Genomic DNA, 23,401 nt, shown 5'->3' on the forward strand with positions numbered 1-23,401 from the left:
TTCTAGCAATTAAGCATTTACATTTGTTACCACGACCAGCCACAGAACAAATCAGAAAAACTGATAAATAGTTAGTAGTCTCTTTTAAATTAGCCTTATTTTATTGTTTCATATTTTAAAATTAGAAAGAATTTAAGAGAGTCTGGCAACTTAATTCCACAATTTTTTTGGTTTGAATCCTGTATGATCAAAGTAATAAATATCCAAAACCAAATAAAAATATGTTTTGTGTACTTTTGGACACCAAATCTGTTTGGGGCTTACTTGTCTGTGTTCTGGCCAGAAGCTAATTCTGATTCTTCTGTCAGATGTTTTGTATCAGTATGCCCTCCAGAAAGTCTGGCAGAAGTGGAGGCAGGCAGATAGCAAGGTAGGCAGGTGATTTTCTTTTAGGCTGGATTCCTGGCTGTGAAAAAGGAGTAAGCTATGTGCCCCAAGTGCCCCTCTGTACCATTACTATTCAGTTCACTTCCATTCAATCCTTCCCCATGATTTGGCAACTGTGAAGCAGGTACACAGGAGAAAATCTTTGGGTTATGTCTAGTCCCTTTACTGCTCTTCTCTGGCAACAAAGGTCTATTGCTGAGGTCAGCCAAAGGCTGCTGCTGCAATTTAATCCAATCATTGGCATCAGTTTCCATTTCCCTACTAGAAGAAGTCTTTGTTCAAGACTGATGGAAGGAGGTTTTTTGCAGCAGATATCAAGGATTGATCTGTCATTAGGAAAGGTTCTATGAGCAATCTTTGGAACAGATAATGTCTGAGTTATAGGGAATGCATGTGGACATACTCTAAAATGTTTACCCTGTGGCATTTCCCAACATTGATTTTAATGTCCAAAACTTCCCACAGGACTAGAAATCAAAAGCAGCAAAGTAGGGGATACCACTCTGCAAAGGCACAAGGCTCAGAATATCTAACAAGGTGTTATGCTGGTGGCAAAATTAATGGTTCCACTCAAAAAATAATAGCTAACCTCCTAGCAATGGTGAATGAACACTCAACCAAAATGTAGATCAACAGCTGTGGAAGCCACCTCTAGCCAGACTGAGCCTTGTGAGGTTCAGATAAGGGAGAGATAAGGTAGAGTGACACTGACTTGCAGAAAAAATAGTCATCTGTCTTTTGGAGCAAACATCACGAGTCAGAGTCCCCCAGCAGAAGCACACCTGCTATGCTGTGTTTTGACAAACACACCTCTTTTCTCTCCCCAGTGATTTCTCCTCAGGTTCTTGTAATGACTCCCTCTCATCTACAAAGAGCTTTCAAAAGTTTCATTGCAGTGGAACATGTGTGACTTTAATGCAAATAATAAACAGTGCTCCCACACCATTGTCATCAGAAGAAAATCTTGTCTATTTTCATCAGAATTATAATACTATGTAATGGCACAGAAAATAAGTCTCATAGCTCACACAGCACCATTTGTAAATCATAAAGATCTGTGAGGAAACGCAGAGCAGAAACCAAAACACGAAAGCCACACAAACATCTACAAAATTAGGCAGCTTTCCATTATGACAGACTTGCCCAAATTATCTATCTGCAAACGCAGTGGGCCTGATTCTCTACTCTTGCCAGCAGAAAGGGGAATTTTACCAAAGTCAGTTGTTATTCCCCCCCTCTCCACCTTGCCAAACTGTTAGGAGCTCCAAACACAACAGACTCCATAGGTAGTTCTGTTCCATTGCTAGCAAAATATCACCTTGATTAATCACACTATTTTTATTTTTTTTTTTTTAATCAGTCTCCAAAATGATCCCTAGTGACAGGTTTCAGAGGGGGAAAAATTCCCTCTTGAAACAGATCTTACTCATTATCCACCACAGATTGTTGTTGGATTTCAAATAACCTTTATCTTTTTTCCTCCCAGAAAACTCCCCCCTTGTAATTAGAGTTCAATTATGAAAAGAATTAACAACATAATTCCTACTATTTATTTAGTTTTATCAGAACTGGTCACTACATTACTGTTTCCTTTCTCTGCCTCTCTTCAAAAGAGCATGCAAACAGAAGCCTTCTTTTGGGAGATTTAATGCAGTCACTAACATGAAAGACAGTTTATTCGCACAGTTCAGTAGCTAGCACACCCTCCAGGTTCTTGGACTACCCTACCTTGGCAGACAGACTCTGTGGTTTGTTGGAGAGGATCTCTGCTGCTTCCCTGCAGCGGGTGGAAAGGTTCAGGATAGCAGCAGCTGCTGCTATGTGGGTGTCTTCACTACATTGACCGTAGCTATAAGAGTTGGCATGGCAAGGGCTCTGTGTGTGGGCGCTAGCACTAGGCAGTCGATTAGAAAATTTCACTGGATTTGAAAAATGCTTTGCTGTTGAAGAGAGATTTGATTAGCAATTGCATGTATGAAATTTTTCCCATTAAATAGTTTTGCTTCTCAGACTACAATTTCATACATAAAAAATATTCAAAGATTACATTTAAAACAATCCATTTCCTATTGCCAGTAAGGGCTTACAGTAAAAATGGCTTCAGAAACACAATAATTTAATTTTTCCTTGAGAAATACACATCTGGCAACAAACCTTCTGAGATTTTTACTCATCTTTTACTTATCCTTAACCCAGGCATTGAAAGCAATGATGTCCAAGGAAAGACTGAACACGCATTAATGTGTTACCCATCGTGGTTTGACCACTCCAGTGGGCAAATGCAATCGTAAAGGTATTCTTATAAAGGCTTCCTCTTGGGGAGCTCTGTTGTGCAAAAAACCAACAGTGACTTGTCCAGTCTTAGCTAAAACAGCACTGCTTACCCTACTTAGATAAATAAGTCTGTTATTTAAATAGCTTTGCTTATGTGACTAAGGAGCACAAAACCAGGCTCTTGAATGAAGCAGAGCAAACAGATAGAGACATTACCTGTAAGGAACATTCAGTACTGATTTTGTGGAAATATTTAGAAATTTAAGTCTATCCTTTAGTCAATTAAAAAAAAAAATGGCAATGAACATTCATATGATCTTGGTTTACAGTCTTTTTTTGGCTATATTTGGAATAATACACAGATTTATTAGGCACAGTAAGGTCAGTTGAGAATGAAATACAAACAGGTGAACAGAAAAGCACTTTCACAGACAAAAGCGGTGTCTGTGGTTCTTTGTTTTCTTCTTCATCAGCAGCATTTATTCTAAAACTGTTAGAGAGAACTCTGTTCTCTCTTCTGGATTTTGGAGCTTGAGATGGGATAAAGTGTTGCAGGGAGAACACAACACCATGATTTCAGCTCTAAGGAAGCAATAATCACTTATTTTGTCTGCAGCCCTCACAGTGTCCTACAAAGATAAACTAAGCAAAATCCAATTTCTCAGCCTACACCCAGATACATCAAGAACATTTCTGTGTACGGCCATCTGCTCGCTCCCTAAAGATCTGAGCCCCAAGGCTCTGGATCCCTTTGGATGTAGGGCTTTGGCTGAGTGCTTTTTAATGCTAAGAGCTACACAAGGCATAGGAGGACTCATCTTCCTGAAACTTGGGATGCTCTAAAAGAAATGCTTGTTTATGTGCTTTGACTAGAGCTGAATGCTACATTCCATTTCTCTAAACACTGGAAGCATCTGAGTAGAGCGATACATGAAAGCCTCATGATTCAGTCCTCCCTTTCTCTAGTGAAAATTAAAAGGGATTTATCTACCCTGCTGTAATACTGTAGCACAAACAAGACAGTCTACATTTTATCAGTTTCTACAATGAAATTTAAATTGTGTTTAAAGACCAGAAAGTGCATTTTTCATTGCCTATCCTAAAAGATAAAAAAACAACCAACAAACCAACAAAAAAACCCCAGGCTATAAAGGGTGTATATATTTTGCTAACAAAACAAGTTTGCAAGCGCAGAATCCACAGAGGGCTAATGATGGGCTTTTGGCTGGCTATATATTTACATAGGACTCTGAACCCATCACTACATCATCAGCTTCTTATTGCCAACTTTTGTACACCTGAATAGTTAAATCACTCACCAGCTCTTTTACTTTCACCTTCCATTAAAATAATAGCTGCACATTGCAATCTTTGCAAGAACAACAGGCTGTAAACTTCAGCTCTGATATACTTCATACATAAATTGCATATATGTGTATTTGCATTTGTATAAAAACATTTCAATCATTTTTTCCTTGAAATGAACCTGTGAAATAGACATACATCTGTGCAAAGAGACAGCTAATAGGGAATATTCAATTTTAGAAACAAAATTGGAAAATCTGCCACCCAAGAAGGCGGCAATGCATATATTTGCTTTCATTTAAGCAAGCCTATTTTCTAGGTCAGATAAATATCTACTTTTCATTTGCAATTTTAAATAGAGTATTTTATATATATACACAAAAGACAGATACCTACAAACATATATGTGTGTTTTTGTGTACTCAGATGCATACACAAATGAATATAAAAACATACAAATTTTATAAATATATAAAATATATATAATATTTTATAATATTAGAGGTATATTAGACTATAATTAACTTCTGTGTGAATTTATTTGTTAACAAAATTTTTTGCTTTTCTGTTCACCTTACTATGAATGTTCTTCTTTGTTGGGGTAAGTCGGACAAAATTTGTTTTCCTATTTTGTTGTCCTTGACTAATCTTTTTGTCATTAACAAAACAAAAGCTAACTTAAGAATCTTTTATCACATTGTTCTGGAGCTATTTTCTTCTGAACCCAATTTCGGTGCAATGAAACATTTCTTTTCCATTTCCCTCATGACAACAGAATTACTTGTTTCTTTAAACTAAAGAATATTCTATAATGGTCAATACAATAGCAGACATTTCCCACGCAGATTCTGAAGAGCATCTGCAATAAACCATCACTGTCTGCACTGTGGTATCTCATTTGTACAGAGTAGTACCTCAGCAAATCTGTAAATGATGCAAGCAGAGGAATCTTGATAACAATTCAATGCATTGGTTATGTCTGCACCATAAATATGATTGAGTACAGAAACGTGAGGTACCAAAACAAATTCAGTCCAGGCCTGGACTTAATGTAACTGAGGCACATGCTCATCTAGGACGAATAATACCTGTATAGATTCACCTAAATAGTACCTGAAGTACCTTTGAAACCTAACTTGGGGTTCTTTGTACTACAATTCATTACATCTTGTGCAAGCACATTTCATGGAACTCCTCATCTATTCCATAAAGACATCACAATTTTATAAAGGAAGAAGGTAACAGGTAAAACATAAAGCATTCCTTTTTACTCCTCTTTTCCATTGATGACTGCTTTCAAAGGAAGCATCAAAAAAGTAAACTTTGTAGTAATGATATTTAGATTCTATATTTTGCAAATTAGTAATTCTATTTAACATTCTAGACACAAGTGATTAAAGATGGTTTCTACAGACCTTTCTAGAATTCTAGAAGTTTGAAAGCAGAACAAGCAAAAAGGAAAAAAAAGTCATCAACTTTTTGCCCCTTTATCAATAGAAAATTGGATTTTGAGCTTACATTCAAGAAACTGAGGTGTTTTTCGACCTTGTGACACAGGTGCTGTTGTGCATTTGCCAAAGACTTGTGCATCAAAACTGGCGTAATCAAATGGAACTTTCCCAAACTTCTCCTGTTCTTTCACCAGGGTGCCTCTGGAGGAGGTGACTGGCTGTGAAGTTCTGTAACTGTACTGAGATACCTCAGGCTGCTTTGATAAATTTGTCCTGCAGAGGGGAGGAAAAGAATGAAGGAGAAAGACAATAATGTCTTTAAATAACCTTGTCTTGAAAAATAGGATATGGTTGAATCTCATAATCTAAAAATGTGCTATTATCACATGAAACTTACTGGTGGGTGTATACAAGAAATAAACATGGTGGCTGACTAGTAGTCAAAAAGTACTTTGACTACTTCACAAACTAAAAGATGAGGACATTAAAAAATGTAGCATTCTTTAGCTGTAGTTTGGGCTTTTTACAAGGAAGTTACTGACTTACTGCTAGATTACCACTGTAGCATGGTGCTTCCTTTCATTCTAAAAAATTGTCTGGATTTTTTTCTAGCTTTTAGTTTTTTGGATCAGTATTGTTCTCACTTTACTGTGAATGAGTATGATATAAATATAATATAAGATGATCTGAAATAATTGCTTGTGCTATTTGGGAGGAACAAATGATGTATGGTGTGTTATTCCATTTAGTTAATGTTCAGTAACTACTTGTCTTTAGTAATTTCCTAAGGACTTTTCATATGTAGAGTTAAGGCACGTGCAGTTGGCAGACACATGGACATAATATTCTGTAATGGCTCTGAAGGAACCATTAGAGCTGATCATGTCAATAATCCACAAATTAAAGTGTCCCCAAATAGACCTGAATATAATAGGTTGCAATGGTCGTGGTGCCAATGATGTGCAAATTATGCATGTCTGTAGGGTCCATATAACTCAAACAAAATACAATTGCAATAAAAAGTGTTTCTTTTTTTTGATGTCGTATAAAAATAAATTAAAGTAATTAAACCAATAAACTAAGAATTAAGAAACTCTATGAATTGTTCTGATCAGGTTACTTGTGTGGAAGTAAGATTTAGTAGGATATATTTGACTGCTTATCCAAAGATACATCTTTTGTCTTTAATGTCAGCCACATGCACAGGAACCAACAGAAAGATTATTGTTTATTTTGAGAGTCAGATGTCTTTGCAGAGGTTCATCTTGGAAAACTGGGTTACCACTGAAACCTAAATCTGAAGCGGGTGTAAGACCTGGGGACCAATCCACAGAGTTTGTGCATCATTACTTTGGAGAGACTGGTTTGTGAGGACTCCTACCTGTGAGTCTGATCATGGCACTGCCCAGCTTTTGGAGACTCGAGCTGGTTCTTTTCCTGGGACATTGCCAACTTTTCAGCTGCAGCAATTGGACAACCAGAAAGGCTGTAGAAAAGCAAAAGTGAAGAACAGAAAAAAACATTGAAATTAATTCTTGAATAAAGGAGATGTGTGCTGTTTTTCTGTGGAAACCAGTGGCTTTGAACTTCTCTGATGGTCTGCACATCTATGGGAACTGCTGCCATTTTAGCCCAGATTCATGTGTTTTTCAATCCTTAATGCAAAACTGTGAAATCTGCATGTATTTTAGGTGATATATCTGGAAACTGAGTCATGTAGGAGTTTTCCACAGTTTAGCTTTGATGTTTTGTGTCTGGCAAGTCACTAGTAAATTTTTTGACAAATGTCATTTACTTTATCAGCCAAACCATGCATATAAGCCTCCTGCTGATTTAAAGGGAAGTGAATTTGGGACAAAACCCCCAGAGATATATGAGGGACTGTTACCAAAGAACACATTCTGTCATTTCAAGTTGTGCTAGCTTATATTTTCCTGTTTGTTTCATTAGATTAGAACATGTTTTCTTATCCTATTCATGGATTGCTCATGATACAGCCAATGTGCCTCAAAGATGACTGGGGATTTAAAACAGGAAACACAAAGAAAAAATATCTGCTTGTGCCATATATATTCTTGTAGACAAGACTGTCATATGTCTGATAAAGACTTACTATCTTTATTATTAAAACACAGTATGATAAACCTTAATTTTGGTGCACTCATGTGATAACAAATCAAGCAATAAACAAAAAATCCCAAAATCTCACAAATATTCAGATCAACGAAGAAAGTCGTTTTTGAAATTCTTATGTCCCAAGTTTGTTTGTAAGATTGACATTATCTTTCCCAAGAAGCTTTATGATGGAATATACTGCTTCCAGCAGAAAGCAGTACTGACAAGAGCTGTGCTGACAGCAATGCCTTGCTGGAGACAGAGTGTGTTGACTCTCTGCCTCACCTGCAGTCCAGCTATGATTCCCCAGCTGCCTGTCTGGAAGGCTTTTCTCAATTATACTTTCTCCCTGCAGGCATCGAGTTAAACAGACAGGAGTGTTCCAGGCAGGAAGATGGCATTCCTGAGGGTAGTAAGTGGAGCTTTTAAACAGATTTTAAAATAGTCCACTTAAAATTATCTGTTTTGCTAAAAGGGAATGTGCCTTGATTGGAAGTTCCTGTCAAGGACTAACATGTAGTGGTGCAGTAAGAATGGGTTTTGGTTTCCACTGGGTTTTCCAGTGGTAGCAATAATAATGCATTTTTTCATTCCTTCCCCTTGTACATGATGATTTTACAATATGAGGACCATGATGAAATTGTAGCTTTAAATCTCATCTATGAAAATACTAGTGGAATTTGCCATCCTCAATCCAGCAGCCATTTTTTATATAACAGAATTAAACACAATTATTTGGTTATAAATAATACAGGCTGCCCTTGCAGTTCATAGACACTCTTCAGTGTAGTACATAGCATCTAATTCCAAGATGTGCCTATCAATTTACTCCCGAGTACATGTAAGGTTTTAAGTGGACAGGAATTTTTCTGATCTACCTTCGGTGTGTGTTGCGATTGCTGTTGACATGTCCTCTTCCAGTGCATCCAGGGGTGGGGCACTTTAAAACATTTTCATGCATGGCAAGAACTAAACAGAAATTAAAAAAAAGTTGGTAATAAGTGTATCAATTAAAAACACACATCTTAAAAAAAATAAACCTTTGAATTCCGATTCTTAATTCTTTCTCATTTTTATCACAGAAGAAGAGGTCAACACAGTGACCATGGTGCCTCCAGCATAAACCAGCTTATTTCTATATTACTGTGATGTGGCTTCTCACATGTACAAAATTGTTTCTAGGGACTTTAAGAGAACATAAGTGGAAGTCAACAAAGATGTTAAATCATGAAGCCCTTTATACATCACTAACACTGGAAAAGGTAGTTGATAGAGGAGCCCTGGGCCACACAGTCCATGTTCTGTGGAGCTGCAGTCCTTGTCTGTCCCAGGGAGGGAAAGCTCTCAAGTACAGGAAGGCTGTTTATACATTTTGTCAGATGTTTTGAGTATGTCCCTTTGAACTGTTACACCTTCTGGTCATTTGAGCTGTGCTGAAACTCCCTTGGGCCAATCGGTCATGGTTCCAAGCAGCAGCTTACACTCTTGGTAGTGATTACCACCTCTTGCCTGTACATTTCTTATGCCCTTGGATGTGGATCACCTTTGCTAAGACTGACAGGTATGTCCATGTTAAACAGTATACATCTTTGGGGCACAGTGTTTCACAAAAGCTGACTGTTCAGTCCACGGGTTTGTTCTGCAAGGAACCAAATTCTCTGGTTTTTTTTTTTCCCCATCAGGACAGAGCACATCTAATTGGAAGTGTGATAATTAACAAGGACTTGTTAATTTTAACTTTTTAGGAAGTTAATGTTGCTAAGGCCTTCCAAATGCAGCCTGCTTAATTCAGCAGATGTTTCCATAAATACAGTTTAGTACCAGATTTAAAAAAAGGGATAGCTACAGTTAGGAAGAGGATTTTGGTAAAGTGCAAATATCCTTTTAATTTGTTGTTATGCATACCACCACAAAGAACAATCTGACTAACTAGGTTGTTTAAGCGGATAGTTTCACATTAAATTTTGGCTTATTATATAGCAGTTCATTGCATCATGTTGCAGGATTACATACACAAAAAGCCAAAGTAATCAGAGCAGCACAGTTAGAAATAAGCAGGGAAATTCAGGCTAGACTGGTCTTAAAAGGGTTAGTGTGATACTGTCGCAAGAGAGGGAGCTGCTGTGGACCAGCACTGGGATGTACTGATGGAAATAACCTTTTTGAGCTCAGCAGCAAGGGGGACACTGGAAACATCTCGGCATAAGCATGCCCAGGCCTCTCAGCTGTTGGCAATCAATACCAGCAGCCTCCATGTGCGATTGCGGCAAATGAGGCCATGGCTCCAAAACAAGCAGCTGATGTCTGTGCCTCAGCAAAGGTGTGAGCAAGCAACGTCTTGAAGATTCATGGGACTACAGCATGCAGGTCTGCTGGCAGTGTGGGGACAGGTTGTCTGATCTTGTTCTTCCCAGGCTACCTGAGGAGCCTGCTGCTGTTTGTAATGATGCTGCTGAGGAGCACTTGAGCTGCACAAGTGTGGGAAGTAGGACTGTGACTATGAGCTGGAGGGCAAAGAAGGTGTGATGGCTTCTTTCCCAGTCTCATTCTGCAATCTCACACAGAAAAAAGGGGATTCTTCTCCAGCATAAGCACACACTACCCACAATACTGAGACAGATCCAGTTGTTATTCTGGACAGCAGAGTGATGATACTCACTTTCTAGTGGCACTCTAACTTTATGTGGACAGCCTGAGAGACTGCGGTGGTGAGGGTACAGCCCAGTCACATGCCCTGTGCCATCACATCCTGGGATGGGGCATTTGGTTTCTCTCTTTTCAGGCCTGGGTGAATCTGCAGAGAAATCAGATAAGGCTTTTGTTTGGGTTTAGCCCCTGTCTGCACTCAGCTGAGTGATCTTAGCAGCCTGATATTCTCTATTTTATACTTCAGATTTAATTCCTGTGCAAAGTTTTAACAGAGATGTATGCAACTGAAACATTGCTTCAGGTTTTCACACTGTGTCCTTTAAACAATGATCTCCCCCCTCCCAATATGCCATTTATGTGCTAAACTATATCGCTTTAGGATTGCAGTGTCATTTATTCCATTCAGACCCTCAAACAGGACAGAAGCCACAATCCAATAAGCCAGAAAACTGGCAGCATGAGCCAACAGCAAGATCTATAAAGGAATAAATAAAAAAAGCAGAAACAATCTTTTGCTCTGTTAATGTCAGACTCCAGGAAACTGGGACAACCAAATAAAAGCTGAGGTGTGAAACAAATAAACAAACAAACAAAAAGCATTTCAACCAGAAGCCATTCCTTAAATATCACAGATCTCTAGGCTGTAGGTTCTTTGTTAGGAAAATGAATACATGCCACTTTACATTTGAGAGGCAAGGCAAGCAGCTCCCTCTGGTACACATGGCAATGCTGCTTTGTGGAGCAGCCCACAAAGACACTGAAAACATGGAGCAGCCGATATCCTTTCAAAGGCAAGGTCTCAGCCCAGCCCCACAGCTACCGCTCTGTAATGGCCACAGTGCATTACCAATTTCTGTTTCAAGCACCTAGAATTGTGTAAGAAACACTGGTCAGAAAACCTTTATTTGATTTCCAATGCAGGATCAAAAGTCTGGGCGAGAAATGAATGATTTCTGGTCCAGAAATTCTCTTGTGAGAAATCTGGAGGAAGTGGCCGCATAAATTGCTGAGGATGGTTTTAGCTCCATCTGTGATTGGCTGCCAACAGCATTTGGTGCTGAGGGAGGAAACAGCTGCAGCCAGCACAGGGAGCTGCCTCCTTCAAGCTCATTTTTCTGGACTATGAGGTAGGACGTTCTTAGGGACAGAATCACCAGAGACAGTTGAGGGTTAAACTTCTAGCAAGTTTTTAGGTTAAAAAAATAAAATAAATAAGTAGGGGAGGAAAAAATAGACTCAGAATCATCAGGAGACCACATGCTTTTTAGAATCACTGCAAATGGAAAGTGCTGCAATAGTGAACAGAAAATGAAGAGGGACCCTGAAATATGATTTAGTGTTTCCTCTGGTAATTGAAAAAGTTTATCATTAAATAGATTTTTTTCTGATCTAGCATCCAAGAATGAAAATTAAGAGCTGATGGATTTGATAGTAGATTTTTTAGAAAAAAACCCCAGTTAATTATATAAAGTGGAAAAATTATGTGTCCAATACAACATTGACTACAGTGTTTATACAACCTGAACAAAACCTGGTGTGTTTCTCCATGAGTGTTGCCTCTGAACTCACCTGGAAACCACAGCTAATTATAATATGAGGTAAATAGGGAAGGGACAGATTCTGCCATTCTTACATCAGTGCTCTTTCCTATGTGTGCTGTGAGAAAGTCACATTGACACCAATGTGAGCCTGGTGAACACAGAAGCTCTCAGGGTAGGAAAGGATATCTGTAAAGTTCCTGCATATGCCAAAGTCGTCTGAGCAAATAAATGTTCACGTAGTTCAATAAAAAGGTACATTAATACCTTGCATGCACAGCTTAAGACATGCAAATGAAAACACTACTTGAGACACAAAAATGAGATGTATGCATTTTCTTCCCAAATACTGCAGGAAATATTTTGTAGTTGCAACTCCTAAAAATGCCTGTCAGTTCTCTTTCACACTAAATGCTTCAGATAAGTAAATTACTATAATATTTGCAATGTCCACAGGCCTACTCTAAAGTTACATTAGAGATACCAAAGTAAATCATTTATCAAAAGTAGAAATTGCATCAATGCTAGGGTGACCTCGGGATGTTTGGAAAGCCAAAAGGAAAAGTCAAAGGACAGATGAATGTATTGTTACTTACTACGGAAGGGAGTGTGCTTAAAAAATGACATCTCTTGATGTTCTATAATTATCCTCAATTGAAGAGTTTCATACAAGACAGCCCAGTTTATAAATCAAACCCAAATTTCTTAAATCTCCACTTCTAGAAGCCTGATTAAGTGCTGAAAATTGAGTGATGTTCCTACGTGTATGTAGGATACCATAAACCATCAGGAACAATAAAGATTTTGGAATTGACTGGTATTTCTGCTGATGGCGAATTAGGCAGAAGAGCTTGTGCTTTCCTGGCTCGGAAGTGCTGGCTGTAGCAAAACGTAATGTTGACATGTGAAGTAGACTGACCTCAGAAAACACATGGATTAAGAATAGCATCCTTGGGAGAGGCCAATTTTTCGCCCTGAACTTGACCTTGAGCACTGTTTTAATGCCTTGTCTTTTGTCTGCTGAAATTTTGGAGGTTTGTATTAGCGCCCTACAGAGGAGGAAGCAGAGAGGAGGAAAAGGAGGAGAGCAACTGTCAGTGCCAGCTACACAGCCCTTTCAGTACCCATTACTGATCATTTCACATCGCAGTTTGGCTGGAAGCCAAGTACCTAGCATTTAACCTGGTTAGACGTGAGGCAGTAGTGTGAAGGTACATAATTAACAAATTACCAGCTAAATTCCAGATTCTTTACTGTTGCCATAAAACCCAGCTCAGAATCCTCTATCAGTCACAGGACAAATGTTTAAGCCATCAAGAAGAGCCAAAAATACTTCCTTACGTTTGCTGCTAAATATCTGTCTCCCACCAATGTCAATAACTTTGGTTTGTCTCCTTTCCCCTGCTAGATGCTCCAGAAGAAACCTATCCAGTTCCTTGTAGGTGCTGTGAAACACATGCCCTTGCTCTGCCTGCAGAGCGATTGCTTGCTCTAGCAAACTCAAGTTCCCTTTTGTTTTGTCCAGCTCAACTGACACATCTGTGGTTTCTGACAGGCACTCGTTGTCATCTTCTTCACTTTCAGGGAAGAGATTCTGAATTCTCTTCTCGAAAGGATCGGGGTGAGGCTCCTGGGGTGCCCTCAGCTCTGTTTCTGAGTCACAGACTGTTTCACAAGGACCATATTCGACCTCTTCCTTCTTAATTTCTGGGACTTCCAGGATGCTGGGCTGATTACACTCTGCAATATACTTCTGAGTTACATGGGGCTTTACACTAGTTTCTTCCGAGAAATTTGAAGAGCTATCCCACTCGTCCATAATTTCAGAGTTACTTTCATTTTCCTCAGATGAACAGTATTTTGGGTCAGAAATAGCAGTCTTTTCCTTTCCTTCAGCTGAGTTAATCAGGTAACATTCACCAGTGTCATCACTTTCTGTTTTTAAGGATTGAATGCCACTATCATTTAGATTTTCTGCCACTTTTTGACTGGGTGCATCTTTTGCTACTTTTCCTACGTTCATCAAAGATTTGGCCATGGCATCTTGATAGCTGGAGTAGTTGTCTTTTCTTTGACTGGAATTCTCTTGCCCACCCAAATGAGGGATTTCCTCAGATGATTTTGGAGTACTCTCCTCTGTATGAGAAAAAAGGTAAGAGAAATACATATGAATAACTATTTTTGTGTCTTGTAGAAGTGATATGAAGATATTTACTTACCAGTTACTGTACTCTGGTACTCTGAAATGATTGAATTCACACCAAGGATGTGTTTGAAATGACTGTTCATAGCAGGATGAAAAGCCCTTCTAAGATTATATCTACTTTATGTTATCGTTCCAGCACTCTATGAGAAAAAATTATATCCCCATTTCTCACTGATAGTGAAAACATATATTATCTTAGAACACACACACATATGCACACACAGTCATATACACTTATGTAAATATAATGTGCCATACATCTATACTACATATATACATATAATCTATATAATATGTATATATACATATATATATATACACACACAAGAACAAAAACACATTTTAAAATTCCTCTGATCTATATTCACTTTTATTTCATCTAAGATTCCCAAATATTTTCTCAAAATGAACCCTAATTACTTTCCTAGTCACCCTGGATCCCATGAAAGACCTTGATGGAAAAATCCTCAATGCTTCACAAAGGGCAAGCTCCTGGTCACCACTGAAATTGCCACATTAAGTGATAAATCAGGTCACGCACAGGCAAACAGAAATGGTTGTTATGTACCGACTCATAAAGGACTTGTTAAAGACACCACTAAAGTGCATCCTGTCTTTATAAACATCTTTCTTCAGAAGAAAAGCAGCAGCCAGCAGGTAATAAAGGCTGCATGTAGGAGAGGTTGTCAGTGTGGAAGACAATATGCCTTTTGTATCTCATTTAATTTTTTATAAACATTTCCTCTGACAAGGACACTCAAAAATACATCTCCATCATCTTCCTTTCTGGTAATTATCTCTCTAAAATCAACACTGGTTTTGCCAGGATCAAGTAAATATTGCCATAGTAACTAAAAGCATTTTTGGATGAAGGGAAGAATTTAGTCACAACACTAGCCCCTTCAATAATGCTGATTATAGGGTACATTCTTTTGTTGGGATCTATTCAACATAAACTGAAAAATTTAACATTTTACTTCCTAGAAAGGAGGATGAATAAACAAGCACAGACTATTTCATAAGATGTGTCTTTCCTTTCCTGAATCAGAAGAACTCCAGGTTTAAATAATAAATTAAGCATAGCCTAAAATGCAAATGAAGTTTCTCTCAATAACACAGCGAGCTATTAAGAGAAAGTGTAAAGGGTTATGATAATTTTAAAGTATTATGAACTACAGAAAACAAATAAAAAGCATTTTCAGTGAATATGTCCAATTCATTGAACTATTCTCTCAATCCACTTAACTACCCACATGTGTACAATAATGATTTATAGACATTATACCTAATTATGCATATTTGGGCTGTGTTAGAGTGCCTAACAAAAGCTCTAGAAAGCAACAATTACCTCTGTTGCTTAGCTACATAGTTTAAAATATTCCTATTAAGTGCAGATTATTGTGGAGGGGAAAAGGGGGACAAAAATGCACATGTGCACCACAATGCATTTCACTTTACTGCTGCCAAACTGTTAGCATTTTGGGTCATTTCCAGTTTACATAATTGTTTGGTTCAACTGTTTGTTATATGTTAAAAGAAAATATTGATTAATTCTTATTCTTCTTCAGAAAATTGGACTCATACAGGGAGAGGTGGCCTTGTGCACTGTGTGCATAAAGTTGTATTTAAAGAAGTGTCTGTAAACCTTCGTGTAACTTTTTAGCAGCTGGTCTAGTACCACACACATTGCAGTAATCTGAATAAAGTCTGCCATCTTTTCACATCTCAGCAAGTAAGAATGATGATTTGGCTCTATAACCAACTTTAGTCAAATGGGTTTTCATTGTTTGCTCTTCTGCCATTTGGAAAATAACAGAATCCCATCAGTGGGTCATTTCAAAAAGTAACAAGATCTAGTTTAAAAGAAATCTCCCGCTCATCAAAAGAAAGCAAACCAGGCAAAATGTTACAATGGTAAAACGTCTTTTCAGTTATTTTTCTGTGTGAAAGATGAAAAATAATATAAATTCATGATTAAAAAATTTTTGTTCCTTAAATAATCAACAATTTCTAAAAGCAATGTTTAAAAATTTGTTGTCGAATCAGTATTAATGGTCCAGCTGTCCCAGCTTTGCTTTTTACTTCTACAGGCTGTAAATTTACTTTTGAAATAATCAAAACTCAGCTTAGTTTACAGTTGCATCAGTCCATGAACTGAATCATTAACTGCTCAACTGACAAGAATCATGAGAACATAATAAAGTGAGCAATATTACTCTAAGAAATCACAAGTAAACCTACAAAGCCAGAACAACTGTATGCTTTTGCTGAAATTTGTTCTGTAGCTGGTAAAATTAATGCAAAATATGTAGGTTTTATTATCACTGACACAAGCAGGTTGGAAGATATCATACTGGTATCAGATAAATCTTTTCAAAATCACGTGGGATTTTTTGTTTTGACTGAAGGGCATGGTTTCCCCACTTTTTCATCAAAAGATCTGGCCCACCACTTGTCCTTTTTTTAAAAAGGAACCAGTTAAACAACTTAGGTTTGTCTGTATATGGCACAGAATCTACCTTTACACCCATCATAGTATCTTCCCTTCATAGAGTTCTTCAAGATGTGCAGAGGACAGAAAAAGGGGAAGAAAAAGACGTTCCTGAGGGCAACTCTGGATGGTCAGGAACCAGGCTGAGTCAACACAAAAAATTTAGCTAAAATCCAAATATCTAAAAAAAAGAAATTCCAAACAAACAATAACAAATCCCCAAGACAACAACCATACAGGAGCTCTTACTCCAACAAATTCCCTTCTGGTGTTAGGAGATAGAAATACTCCCTGCAGCCTCAAGAGGCACTGAGAGCCATGGGACTTTCTTCTTGATGAATTTTTCTTAACAATATCACCCAAAAACACAGAGACATTTTGTATCACCTTGTTAATTAATGTTCTGTTTGAAGATGGATCTACCTTCTAGGCTTTCACAGCAATGGGATGCAGACCTTTGGAAAAATCTGCTCTTAGAAGATTTGCAAGCGACAGCTGACTGAAAACTGCTGTTAAAGAAATGCCACTGATTTTGGTAGAATCAGGATTTGACTCTTTAATCTGAAAGACATTCTGCTTCCTCTTCTGTGTGCTCTATAGTAATCATATGTATAAAATTTGGGGGGTTTGTTTTGTTTTGAGGGAGTTCAATTTAGACTGGATAAATACATGAATTACTAATCTCAGTTCATTATAAAATCACAGGACAGCCTATGCTGGAAGGGTCCTTGAAAGACCATCTGGTCCAGTCTTTTGTGGTAAAGGGACCCTAGGTGAGATTATCTACCACCCTGTCCTTCAAAAACATTTGATAAGAAGAAACTAAGTGGAAAATAAATTATCTTTTAATTCCATAGCAACCAGCAACTGAGTGACATTTAAGTTCATTCTGCTTACATATTATCTGTGATTACTAATTTCCCAATCCCAGATCACATTCCTTTTATTTTAAGATTGCTATGTACAGGTGACTCCTAACGTCTTCCTGATATTTTCGACTGATATCTCCTCACTTGTCTGATTAACTATCTTGGCAGGACTTCTTAAACAAATATGTGAAAAACAATTTGGTTTGAGACTTTTTGTTCCACTTGAATACATATAAAAATATATTAGGAAGAGTAATCAATACATGCTATAGCTATATCTTTCTGTGCCCCCATCCTCATCCATATTTTCCAGTACACACATTGTAGAAGCTGCCATAAATTGTTGGATATGTTTGGCTTAGCAGTGTTGGAATAACAAGTATAAAAGTGCTGAGTCTAATAATCGTGTTAAACAGAACACACACAGCAGTCATACGCATGAAATTGCTTTGCTAAATGTTCAAGTCAACAATGTTTTGCTAAGCATTTTTTTTTCCTCCTAAGAGCTCTATATATTCCAGTGAAAATCTGCTCTTCATAAATGTTTTCTTGTCAGTGGTGGGCTTAACCTTGTTCTTTGACAGAGGTAGTGGAGAAGCAGATGCTTCTCCATATCTGACCTGGTGCAGTAGTTGTCTCTGTGTGACCTACAAAGCACTTACTAGACCTCAGGAGAAGTTATTGTACAAAATAAATGGAAGTATGATGGTTAAAACTGGACAGAAAGGCACCATTCCAACTCTCTTAGAAGTCAAACGTGTCTTGTATCCTGTGTCAAAATACTGTCTCTTATCTCCCTTCCTGTGGAATTCAAGTTCAAATGGAGTTCAAGCAATTACCTGGAGTTGAGCTGCTTTCGAGGACACTGATATCTTCCTGTAACTCCGTCCTGTCTTCATGTTCCTCTTTGCATTCCAAGCTGGGGCTGTAGTGGCGGGGTTTCATTAACAGGGACTTCCTTTTGTTGACAGGAATGCCTGATATCTGATCTTCGGCTTTTCTCTTCTTAGCCATGGAGCATTTGTAGGCACTGCAACGATCAGTTGCCAGGGACAGAGAAAAACATGGGAGAAGTGAGGGGCAAGTTGTTTTAAAAATAGCACCACCCTATAGTTTAATTCTAAGTATAAAAGTGAGGACTGAAAAAATATTAAATCACTTGCAGTTTCAGCAAATTGTGTCTAGAGATATTTAGCTTTAGCCCAGGTACTGAAAGTCCAGGCCACAGGCAAATCCTGTTTCTTTTCACTGCTGCCAAAATCTTTTTGGGGAAAGGGGATGAGGAGTAAGACAAAACCATAACCCAACAGCCTTAAGTGGAGTTAAGGAAAGGATGAACAAAATTGTAGCCTGTGTTGACAATCCAGAAAAACAACTAAAGAGAAAATTATACCATCAGTTGAATTACAAAATTCTGAGCCTTTGGTCCATTACCTTTACATCAGTATGAATATCCAATTAGACACCTTGAGTTCAACAGCATAAAACCTGTGAGAACACACTGTACGTTGATAACTTTTTGCAACACGGGTCCCTCTTTCAATACTAATCCTGACCACTGGTTTCATTTAATTTACTCCAGCCATAAAGACCTGGTTTAAGCTCTACTCAGGTCTTTGTTCAGAGTATGAAAAAGGCTTCTGCAAAGAGCTATTCATGTCACTTAAAACTATATTTATGTGATAAAAGAGGGAGCTGATCCCTGGGAAAGGTCTTACCCAGTTCAGATGTCTAACTGTCAGATGACTGACAGGAGTGGGAATGGCAGGATTTTAGAGAGGAAGATCTTTAGGAGGTTTAATATACTTCTTTTAGCTCCTAATAGATCCATATGTTCATGTGAATAGTCTTTTGGTTCTCCAATTATTTAGCCAAGCCTTTGTCACCACAGGAATCTGTATGTCATGTAGGTGTTGCAACATAAGACACATCCCTAAAGAGGCTGGAACCTTCAACCCTCTTTTCTTAATAATTTTTCGTGTAAGTGATTTGACATGATTTTATTCTCTTCTCACACACAGTATACTAAGAAATTTTTGTAGTATGAATAATAGTGCTCATATTATATCTGTCAGAGATGAAAAAAACTACATATATGGATCTGTGTAATCCACTCAATGGTTTCTCAACCTTAGGTACCCCCAGGGAGCATTACAAATCTACACGATGCCCTTAGGTGTTGGATTTTGCATTTGGCTCACTGACTTAGCTTCAAGATTTGCAAAAAAAAAAAAAGCCATGTATGACGAGAACTCTTATTGGTTACACATATTACAAGCTCAACAGCATAAATTAATCCTTCCAAGGTATCTTATGTGCACTAAATTGGCTCAGGTTCTGATTGTTTTGGATGAAAGCATATGACTAACTTGAGCTTTTTGTTTAAAAAAAAAAACAAAAATGTTTTTGGCTAAGCACCTTTTTGGCAATCCCTCTTTGCAAACATAAAGGACATGGAAATACAGCAATCTGCATTTTAGGGGGAATGTTAAAATTCCATCATATACATCTCAAACATTGGATATTCTTGATCATCAGAAGGCTAAAATGCTATGGGCATCTAGAATCTAGGAATATGGGATGGTAAGCACATGCTGTAGTTGAATAAAATATGGCTTCTGTGTTATTTCTCTGTTTATGAATGGAGGATAACATGAATATCATAATAAAGGTCAGAATCACAGTAGTATCTGTGTACCACTGGAAATAATGCCCATATAACAGATACCAGAGATGGATGTAGTGTCAAAAAATATGCATCATTTGTTTCTAAGAAAATACAGTTATTTAGTTCATATTTGTGGGTGGCATTTCATACTAGTGATGTTGTTCCAGGAAAATTAAATAAATGACAAAACTTTGAAATCTCTTCATACACTATTGTTTTTATCAACCAAAACCTTCACTAGGTTTGTTTTTCTGATATTTCTTTTATTTGTCAAGTTACCCTCCAGTTAATACTGTGAAAATGTTTAGGATATGATGAATTTCCAGTGTTTAATTCCCCTTTAACAAAACTACAGCTGTTTTTTACGCCAGAATAATTAATAGATTTTTTGGAACAGAAGATCCAATTGGATAATCTAATATGCCCTCCTGTGCAACACAGGTCACAGAATTTCATCTAGTTCTTCAGCCTTAATCCTATAATTGTCTGACTGTTCCTGAGATTTGACTAACCTCAAGTTAAAGGAAAACTTGGTAATCTGGTAAATTCATTACTGTATTCTTGCTCACTGAGTACAATCTTTTTCTAGCAACATAATGTTACAGGTCCCACACTGTGGACTGGAATAACACTTATTCAACATATTGGGTTTTTCACCACAACTGGAAAAGAGAATCAAACCCAGATGTCAGCAGACTGTGATCAAGACCAGGTTTCCTCTAAAGGTCCCATCGTTTTAAAAGAAGTGAATATATGAGATTCAACTTCTAGTAAAATCATTTCTGACACCATTGTGATTACAGAACGTTGACAAACATAGTTGTCACTTATTTCCTAGGAAGTTCAAACACCAGGAAGAGATTTTCAGCTCTTGCTTTCGCTGGTGGCCCTTTAAACTGCTGGGTTTGAGCTTAAATTAGAATCTATTAGTTTGAAGGAACCAGTTTAAATTTCTATCACATATCAGAAATTCCTTGCCTTTTCTACCTTACAGTGCTTAAAATGAAATATTTAAATAAAACCAGAAAAAAATTCACAAGTGGCAGCTTTTTAAAGTACTTACACATGATTTTTTAAGGATCTGATGATGGAAAACAGGAATTTTAGTACTATGAAAATAATATGTTTATGCCTTTATAACATTCATGTCATGCCGATTTCAGCTTTGTCTTTAAAAGTTTCTATTTCTCTCTTTTCCTTGTGCACATTCATACACAGACACACATGCAGGTTATCACAGATTTGTCAAGCTGTACTTTGTCAAGTGGTAAACCTATAATTTAGCTTCTCTATTACTCATCTCTTAAATTCAACATCTAATAGTTTTGTTGCTATTTATCAATGGCCTGCTTGTTGTCATGGAACACTGATTCAGCTGTCAAGGTTATTTGGTAATCTGAGGCTCATAAAACTGGAGAAGCTCTTTTTGTTTTGAGCCCAAAGCCAATACACAATTGGGGTTTTTTTTTTCCCAATTTAACTGTGCTTAATTTTATGGATAACAAATCATGTCTGTACTATCTAAAATGAGCAAAGTTTTTATTATATATTTTTTTTTAGTTAATGATTCAATTACCAAAAGCAGTCTTGAGTCAATTATCATAGTGTGAGTCAAGAGGTGAAAATCTAAGACACTTAGGACCTGGCTGCATATACTGAAAAAAAAACCAAGAGAAATCTTTCATAGATATTTTATACCTAAATACATTTTTGGGGAATTTAATGGGTCTTTTTCTTTCCTTTATTTCTTTTCAGATCATGTCTTGCAGACACTGGTAATATACAGGCAGTACTTTGCATTGGACCCTCACCACAAAGCAATGTCTCAGAAGAAAGAAATAGGTTTTAAGCAGTCCCAAACACATAAAGCTTTTCTTAAAAAATGGTCATGCTTTTGTTTTGGGGGGTTTTGGTTTTTTTGGTTTGGTTTGGTTTGTTGTTTTGCTTTTTTTTTTTTTTTATAATTTGTTCATCTAAGTGATGTGTTTGTCAAGCCTTCAACCCAACCTTTAACCACTTTGTAGCCAGCAAGGATTTGTTGTAGTTAATCTGCTGGCAAGACTTCTAGACCTCTGGGGATTTTTGCTTATTCACAGGAGCCTGCAGATTGGCAAAGCATGAAAACAGAGCAAAGAATTGCCATAGTGGGTAAAACTAGGGGTGCATTCAGTCTGAAAACTGGTGTTTAATAATGCCTGTAATGGATGCCATGTAAAATAATGAGAGCAGAACACACCACATCTCATGTACACTTCTTAGATTTTAGAGAGAAAATAAGTGCCTTTGAATATCAAGGCACTTGCATTTCTTTTCTACTGCTATGTAAGGATCCTACACCTTATGTGAGTTTGTGCAAGAAAACTTAGTGAACCATTTTAGTTGTGGAGAAATTTTTTTAAATCATTAAAATGAATTGGATTTTGACTCTTTGCCGAACTATTGAATTACAATTAAAGGAGACATCATCTTTTGATGTGCAAAAGCATTTCTGATGTGCAAAAACATTTAACTTCACACTAGTATTTACAAGGAGAAAATCAGTCTGACTACTCCTTAATCATATTTTGGTTAAAGATATTGCCAGATGCTTTAGACCTTCATCAGGATTTTTTTCCCCAAACTTTCAGATGCCCTAAGACAATGTAGTCAAATACTACATTTTCATTACAGGAGGTAAGAGTTGGTATTTGAAAATTCAGGGACACTTACCACTCAAAGATGAAGCAGTAACATAGAAGTGCTTGTCATAGTTGGGCTTTTTTCTAAGAATTTTGAGAATCAAAAGTTATCTAAGGAGAAGATAAATTTTGAACATCTCTCCATCTTAGTCTCTCTTTTATATCAGTTTGTTCTTTAACCATAGATGAGCTGGATTCTGTGTAATTCTCTAGCACAATGGCTCCCTAGGGTTTAGGCTACAGCTGTGAAAAAAATCTGATCACCTAGAATCACAGTAGAATTTTGAGTTCCTCACAAACAGGTGATGATCAGGAGAATTTACTAGCACTAGACACAGAAAGGGGATGATCTGCTCCTAGGATGGATCACACACCAGTTCAGATTCCATTGCTGATATAATTTACATCAACCATGAATGCCAGAGGTTCATGAAAGGAGATGGAATGTCAGAGTTCAAAAAAGAGTGCTGGTAGTCTCATCGCTGCAACTGAAAACCAAAATGGGTGTTGCTAGTTACAGTAACTTCAGATGGACAGCAGAGGTTGGGAAGGAAGGTGGAGTGTTACTATGACTCAGTGGTTTTTCATCAGGTTAAAACAGATTTATGTTCCACTTTCTTAATTAACTCTCATTGTTTGTAAAGAGTGTATGTAAATTTTGTAGCTCAGTGAGAGTGATAGCATTGTCAGCTCAGGTTGCTCTAAAAGGGATAACAAACAGAAAGATGGCTTTTACAGTCTCAAGAAGTTGGAGTCTCCACAGAAAGGCT

General features: G+C 37.4%; 1 protein-coding gene across 5 annotated transcripts in view; it reads right to left on the reverse strand.

Annotated features, from left to right (window-relative positions):
- Nucleotides 1–23,401, reverse strand: part of ST18 (ST18 C2H2C-type zinc finger transcription factor) — a 168,897-nt gene that overhangs the window by 32,504 nt on the left and 112,992 nt on the right. For all 5 annotated transcript variants that reach the window (XM_048286727.1, XM_048286728.1, XM_048286726.1 and 2 more), the window contains 7 exons: nucleotides 18,125–18,315; nucleotides 13,061–13,855; nucleotides 10,192–10,326; nucleotides 8,411–8,501; nucleotides 6,799–6,903; nucleotides 5,485–5,690; nucleotides 2,116–2,327 (listed from right to left, as the gene is read on the reverse strand). In XM_048286727.1, the coding sequence (XP_048142684.1) occupies nucleotides 2,116–2,327; nucleotides 5,485–5,690; nucleotides 6,799–6,903; nucleotides 8,411–8,501; nucleotides 10,192–10,326; nucleotides 13,061–13,855; nucleotides 18,125–18,315 (1,735 nt within the window). The remainder of the gene's footprint in view (nucleotides 1–2,115; nucleotides 2,328–5,484; nucleotides 5,691–6,798; nucleotides 6,904–8,410; nucleotides 8,502–10,191; nucleotides 10,327–13,060; nucleotides 13,856–18,124; nucleotides 18,316–23,401) is intronic.

This window comes from Corvus hawaiiensis, chromosome 26, assembly GCF_020740725.1.
Source record: "Corvus hawaiiensis isolate bCorHaw1 chromosome 26, bCorHaw1.pri.cur, whole genome shotgun sequence".
Classification (NCBI taxonomy): Eukaryota; Metazoa; Chordata; class Aves; order Passeriformes; family Corvidae; genus Corvus; species Corvus hawaiiensis.